Below are 7732 nucleotides of genomic sequence, written 5' to 3' on the forward strand. Positions count from 1 at the left end.
AAGTTAATGGAGTGATTCCTGTTGCTATGGTTACCTGCATATTTACCTTGAGGTCACCATGTAGATATATCATAGACTGATGTTAGTCATCAGTATATTACCAATAATCACTGTTATTGATCTTACGTCCAAGATGAGGAAGTCAAGCCAGCACCAGGCATCACTGAAGTACTTCTTGAGTCCTAAGGCAGTCCACTTGAGAAGCATCTCCAGCAGGAACAGGTAGGTGAACAGCTGGTCTGCTGTCTCCACGACCCTCTTTAAGACCAGACGATGCGGCAGATAAACGTCTTCAAACGCCTGTTCACATACACAGTCCCGTTAACACCTGCACAGGTCAACTGACTATATTTCATATTCTATTGATCAATACCAATAACATTAGAGAACAACAGATACAACGGACCCAATAATTGCAGGAAGTCTGTGCGAAACCAGAAATTTGGATAAATTATTCTCTGTAAATGAAATATATATATATATAAACTCAAGAAGGCCTTGCAACCCCCGTGTAGCTTTGGCGACCCCTAGTGGGGGTCCTGACCCTCAGGTTGGGAACCACTGATCCAGAATAAAACCTTCTCTGTAATCGGTTGGTCGCTGTCTGGAGGGTGTGAGTTGGCTTTTTGTTCGCGGGGGCTATATGCTAGGCTAATCGATGTTGGAAAGACAACCACATTTTGAAGAAGGTTAAAAGATAAAAGAGACATTTATATAGTCACATCTTAAGTTAGGTAATGTTAGCATAACAGTTAGTTGTTGTTGTTATTGTTTACCAGAAATGCACTGCTTAGCAGGATGATGAGGATGATGAAGATGTTAAAGTATTTGTGTTGTATGATGAAGAAACAGGCTTTCCTGAAGTTAGACCAGATCCTCCCTCCGCCCTGAGACATGTCTATGTTCAGGAACGGACAGCATTGGTAACACTCTGAAATATACATGTGAAGACTGATCAGAGGTGTTATTGATCATTGATTGGCTCCTGTTCTTCATCAGAAAGACTCGTACTGTCACTGCAGCAGTCCTCAGGGGTGTTTCCTTTATCATCTTCATCGTGTTCATCCTGCTGGACTTCAGGATGTTTCTGCACGTTGTCACACTGAACAAATACATCCACAGACTTTATTATTATTATTATTATTATTATTATTATGACTCACCAGCTGTAAGCAAAGTCAGCATTAAATATAAAATTACTGACTGCAGTTCACTGAATGGCCACTGGTGGTGCTGTTAGCTACAGTTTAATGATTACTTACATACAGGAGCTTTAAGATACTAAATATGTATTTATTTACTGTTGTTTATGTTGTTCACTCTTCAGACTATGACATTACTATCAGATAAAAAATAATAAGTAATACTACAAAATCTAATATTTTGTAGTTCTGCTCAAACACGCTACAGTTTATCTTACCCTTTTCTCTTCATTTTCAGGTGTCTTGGATTCGATCTGGATCTCGGTCGTGGTGATGGGGACCTTCCCGGGTCCGGTGTTGCTGATCTGGTTGCCATGGTTACCACTGACCTCTGAAGTCACACAGGTCAAAGCCAGGTAGTCCTTCCTGTTGTCCTCCTGACCGTTGACCACTAACAAGGAAAACTCAGTAAATAATCAATAAATAAAGTCCGCTCTGGGCCCTGGTCTGGTCCTACCTGTGTGGTCTGGGTTGACATGGTTCTTCCTTCCCAGAACAGTCCAGAAATGGTCCAGGATCCAGCTTTTGTTGATCCGGCTCATGGCGGTCTGCAGGTTGTTCTTGGTTTCTCCTGGGGCCTCTAGACTATCACTTAACGAGGTCAGCAACAAGACCACAAACAAATTCAGGACCTGAAACAAGACCAGGAATAGACTTAGTACCTGTACTTATACCCCCAACCTCTGACCCTAGACCTGGATCTGTTGTAGCTGCCATGCTGGACTCTGGATGATCAGTGAAGAACGAGGCTCACGTCATAGACTCACCAGCAGGTTTCCGATGACCAGGACCATTATGAAGAAGACCAGACACGTGGTCTGACTTGAGACCTCCATGCAATTCCACATGGTCTCGATCCAGTCCCCACACAGGACCTTGACGATGATGAGGAAGGAGTTGAAGAAGTCGTTCAGGTGCCAACGAGGAAGCTGACAGTCCGCTGCAATAAGACAGATTTGGACGTGGTCTTTGTAGTCCTTCTGGAAGACTTGCATGCCAACCATGGAGAACACAAAGACCATGATCACAAGCAGGATAGTCGGGTTCCTTAGAGCCCGGACAGTGGTCCAGATGGTCTTCAGCATCAAATGGAAGGAGGGCCACCACCGGGCCAGTCTGAAGACCCGCATCTGAACAGGAGATAGACAGGTAGATAGACAGTGAGTATTTGGTAATGTTCGCGATGATGATGATGATGATGATGATGATGACGGTGATGACGGTGATGACGTCACACTGACCAACAAGAAGTAGCTTGAGAAATTCTCCACAGACAGATACAGCAGATTGAGGGCGACGATGATGCTGTCAAAGATATTCCAGCCCACCTGTAACGTAGCAACAGCCACAGTCACACACACACACACACACACACACAGGTTACCCGGGAACAACTGTCACGTTACCATGGCAACAGTCATCATCTGTTAGCTGCTGACCTGGAAGAAACCATACGGGTCCATGGCCACGAGTCTAAGGACCAGCTCAGCTGTGAAGATGGCAGTGAAGACCTGAGAGAGGTCAGAGGTCAGTAAGGAGACAGTAGACAAACAGTGGTCAGAGGTCACCTGCACTGTCTATCTCTCATCTCTCATCTCATCTTCATCCGCTTATCCGGGATCGGGTCGCTGGGGTAGCAAGTCAGCAGAGGACCCAAACTTCTTTCCCTGGGCTCATCGGCCAAACCCCTGACAATAGAGAGAGAGAGGATGCTGGTGTTTCCCAGGCCGTGTTGATATATCTCTCCACCTGGTCCTCAGTCTGCCCCGTGGCAGAAGAAGCGGCTCAACTCCGAGTCCCTCGCGGATGTCCGAGCTTCTCACCCTATCCCTAAGGGAGACGCCGGCCACCCGAGGAAACCCATTTTGGCCGCCTGGACCCAAGATCTTGTTCTTTCGGTCACGACCCACTGTATATATGTGTATTATTGCGTAAATAAACTAAATGAAATGAACCGACTGTTGCTATAGCAATCTGCTATATATATAACACTGTCCACTGGGGGGCAGTGTCCCATCCATCAGACCACAATGTAAACAGCCCATATGAAGAGTTTGCTGTTTGAATCAAACTTTATTAACACTCACCAGTTGAGCGACAGACAGCTGCAGCTCAAACTCCATCGCCATTGGGAAATGTTCCATTGCCGTGACGACGGTGTTAAGGACAAGACAGATAACGATCCCAAGGTCGAAGAACGGGTTCATGACGATAGTGTAGAGACACCGCTTGAGCCCCCGCCAGCAGCCACAACAGTCACACTTCAGGAAGAGGTCTACGAAGATCCCCCAGCAGGGAGAACAGGACTTCTGTGTACCTTCAGTGTGATTGTGGTCCTCAGAGAGCGCCGCCCCACAGGTTGCCTGCTGTAATTACAACACACACAGTAAAAACTAAATCCAGCAGTTACATTTACACTGAACAACAGGAAGGCTCACCTCCTCTCCCTCTCTCCTCCTCAGCGCCTCCACAATCTGACCCAACTCTTCTTCTTTCTGTCTGGCATCGGCAGCAGCAGCCTCCTCCTGCTCACCGGTTGCCATGGCAACCACCGCCACAAAGAGGCTGAGGATGCAGAAACAGGCAGGGAACGAGAGGAGAATGAAGAATGCCAGAGAGCTCTTACCTGCTGCTTGTAACGTCTGCAGACAGACAGGCAGGAAAGAGACAGACAGGTTGTTATTAGTGATTATTTAAGTGATTCCAGATATCGTCAGAGAACCCGGTTAAAGCAGTCTGTGTACTGGGACCAGGTACTGACCTTCAGGACCAGGTCTTCCCAGTCCCGAGTCATCAGTCTGAAGAGAGCCAGCAGAGACCAACCAATTGAGTCGTAGCTGCTGTAGCCATAGTCCGGGTTACTCCCGGCCTTCAGACAGGAGTAACCTTCCGGACAGACCCTGAACACAGCATCAGATTATTATTATTATTAATTCAATTCAATTTCAATTAAATTGTATTTGCACAGCACCAATTCATAACAGAAGTTTACAGAGACCGCAAATAGTACCATCAATAAAGGCAACACTTGGCGACAAGGGGCAAGGAAAAACTGGCTTTTAACAAGGAAAGAAACCTAGGACAGATCCTTCGGCTCTAGGTGGGTGGTTGTCTGTCTCAAAACCAGTTTTGGGGTGAGAGAGAGAAAGAGAGAGAGAGAGAGAGAGAACAAGAGAGAGGAGAGGAGAGAGAAGAGAACCAGAGAACAGAGAGGAGACAGACAGACAGACAGACAGGGTGCATAAGCCAAGCACAGTATTGGTAATGGCGAATGCCAGCAGGACTGCAAATGGCAGGAGGGCTCCACCAGGATCCGATAAGAACCGTGCAAGACGATCAAGCAGCAAGACTGCCGGGGAAGAAGTGAAGATTAGTAACATGGCATTAATGGGACATGAATGAGTGCAGAAAGAGAGAGAGGGAAGAGAAGGAGCTCAGTGGCACGCATGGGAAAATCCCCGATAGTCTAGGCCTATAGCAGCATAACTAAGAGATGGTTCAGGAGCTCCACCTTGACGCCCAGTCCTAACTAAAAGCTTTATCCAAAAGGGGAACGTCTTAAGCCTAACTCTTAAATGTGGAGAGGGTGTCTGCCTCCCCCGAACCAGCACTGGAAGCTGGTTCCACAGGAGAAGGGGCTAGGTAACTGAAGGCTCTGGCTCCTGTTCTACTTTTAGAGACTATAAGGAACCAGCAAGTAGCCCAGCCATTCAGAGAACGTAGTGTTCTAGAAGGGGTAAGGATAGGGGGGTACTATGAAGCTCTTCAAGTTTACAGAAGGCTGACGCATGAAGAGCTTTATAGTTGAGGAGGAGAATTTTAAATTCCTATTCTAAATTTTACAGGGAGCCCTATGCAGAGAAGCTAGAAAGCCAAGGAGAGATGTGATCTCTTTTCCTAGTTCCTGTCAGTATCGTGCTGCAGCGTTTTGGATTAATTGGAGCCGTTTTTAATAACTTATTAAGGCAACCTGAATAATAAAGGAGTTGGCAGTAATCCCAGCCCTAAAAGAAGTAACAATATGCATGGATTAGTTTTCTGCCATCTGTCTGTGATAGGATGTGTCCTAATTTTTGTAAAGTATTACGTATGAAAAGAAGGCAGTCTAGAGATCTGCTTTATATGGGAAAAGTTAAATGAAGCAAATCAAAGATAACTAAAAAAACAAGATTCCTGACAGTGTGCTAGAGCCCAAGGTAGTGCCATAATAGATAAAGCTATATCTTTAGATAGTGAGTCTGAGATTTTTGGGGCCCAAGTACAAGAATTTCAAGTTTTTTCTGAGTTTAACATCAGAAAAATTGGCAGCTCATCCAGGATTTTATGTCCCTTAAGACATGTTTGTAATTTAGATAACTGAATAATTTCAATCGGGCTTTGAATTGATAGATATAACTGCGTATCATCTGCATAACAGTGAAAGTCAATGGAGTGATTCCTAAGTTCCTTGGAGTGGATCTTGCCAATTGAGTGATATTCTGATAATTTGGAAGAGCACCATTTTCCTGTTCCCGATTCCCTTTTCTTAGGCTTTTTGCTTTTAATTGGCGGGTTTGTGGTTGTACCCACGGTGCTAGTTTCCCTAATGTTTTAATAATTTCCTTTTATAGGAGTGATTAGAGTCCCTGAATGTTCTTCGTAGTGAGCCCTGGCAGCACTATCAACAAGATTATCAATTTCGGAGGGACCTAAAAGTTATATAAGACTGCTGTTAAATTCAGACCCCATGGCATTGAATTGAACACTGAAGGAAATCTCCTCCCTTAAATTTAGGCTACAGCACTGTCAGATAGACCATCTGCTGTAGGAAGTTTTTGCTAATGGCTTATAAATGCTAATAGTATGAAATTAAAAAGTTTATTAAATAATGGTCAGATAGGAAGAAGGATTATGGTGGGAAGACTATTAAATGTTCAATATCAAGTGCCATAAAAATGACTAGAACGAGGTCAAGGAAGTTGTGATAAAAGTAGTAGTAGTAGTAGTAGTAGTAGTAGTAGTGTAGTAGTATCGCGATATTATCAGTTTATTATTGTTGTTATTAGAGGGTTGGGTGGTAAAGAGAGAAGGAGAAAAAAAAAAAAAAAAAAAAACAGAGAACAAGAGACATATGGTGAACAACAACAAACAACAAACAATGGCAACCAACTATACTAATAGAAATTACTATTTTTAATCTCCAAAAAAATAAAATAAAATAAAAAAATTGCTCCTAGCAGGGGGATCACAACACCAATCTTTGCCTGATGATGATGATGTGGACTAATAAATATGAATAATGTTTCATCCCGTGTTATTGTTGTTTGTTGTTTATTTTATTGTATATGTATGTTGTTGTCGTTATTATTGTCATTGCTGTTGTTAGTGGTAGGCTGTTGTTGTTATTGTTGTTAGCTGTTGTTCTTTTTAATTAGGTTGTTTATCCCAATATAAAACGACTGGGCATCAGAGGTGTTTTCCACACCAGAAGAGGATTAAGTTTTATCCGGCAGGGAAAAGTAGCTGGGTAACTCTAGCAAGGAGTGTCAGACAGAGCAGACAGACAGACAGACCAGACGGATAGACGTGAGCGCCCCAGACAGACACAGATTTTGGCATTGATTATTGAACCTTTAATTATGTTCCATATCTTACATTTATGATTGATCCCTTTTTTGTACTTTATATATTGATTGATTGATCCTTTATTTAAGCAGTTTTGTCCCTCTAGACATCAAACCAGTAACTAACAGTACTAGCAGTAGTATTTACCCTACAGGCCAGCTAACAGTAACTACAGTAGTATTACCTAAACAGCACTAAGTGAGTATGTTACGGCGTACAGTAGCGTACCAGTAGCATTACGCTACAGTACTACAGTATACAGTAGTATTACCTATAGTACTACAGTACTAAGTAGTATTTACCCTAGCCAGTAGCTACAGTAAAGTATTACGCTACAGTACTAAACAGTACTACAGTAGTATTTACCTACAGTATTACAGCACACAACCGAGTAGCATTTACGGTACAGTACTAGGAGTAGTATTACCTAACAGTACTACAGTGAGTATTACCTACAGTACTACAGTGTGCTACATACAGACACAGTAGTATGTTACGCTACAGTAACTACAGTAATTGTTACCGTACCAGTACTACAGTCAGTATTTACCTAAAGTACTATAGGTAGTTTACCTAACCAGTCTACAAGTAGCTACAGTGAGTATGTTTACCTACAGTACTACAGTCAGTATTTACCTAGCCAGTAAACTAGCGTAGTATTTACCGTAACGTACTAAAAGTAGTTTACCTACAGTACTAACAGTACTACCCAGTAGTATTAACCTACAGTACTACGTAGTATTTACCTTAAGAAGTTACTATAGTGAGTTTACCTACAGTACTAACAGTACTACAGTAGTTTTACGCTACAGTAACTACAGGTAGTATTACCAACAGTACTACAGTAAGTGTTCCTACAGTACTCAGTACTACAGTAGTATTACCCTACAGTAACTGACAGTAGTGATTTTTACATACTGATGTCA

The 7732-nt window shown here is 43.0% G+C and overlaps 1 protein-coding gene across 1 annotated transcript in view; it reads right to left on the minus strand.

Moving 5' to 3' along the window:
• The window catches only part of LOC118330697 (sodium channel protein type 4 subunit alpha B-like), a gene marked incomplete in the record, with an annotated part of 19695 nt that overhangs the window by 9973 nt on the left and 1990 nt on the right, over positions 1-7732 (minus strand). The window contains 12 exon segments of the mRNA XM_035665347.1: positions 125-300; positions 777-931; positions 1012-1102; positions 1421-1593; positions 1660-1834; positions 1970-2332; positions 2444-2530; positions 2642-2713; positions 3290-3568; positions 3641-3844; positions 3964-4102; positions 6642-6656. Coding sequence (XP_035521240.1) covers positions 125-300; positions 777-931; positions 1012-1102; positions 1421-1593; positions 1660-1834; positions 1970-2332; positions 2444-2530; positions 2642-2713; positions 3290-3568; positions 3641-3844; positions 3964-4102; positions 6642-6656 — 1929 coding nt within the window.

This window comes from Morone saxatilis, unplaced genomic scaffold, assembly GCF_004916995.1.
Source record: "Morone saxatilis isolate NCDOM2014 unplaced genomic scaffold, NCSU_SB_2.0 Contig2, whole genome shotgun sequence".
Taxonomy (NCBI): Eukaryota; Metazoa; Chordata; class Actinopteri; family Moronidae; genus Morone; species Morone saxatilis.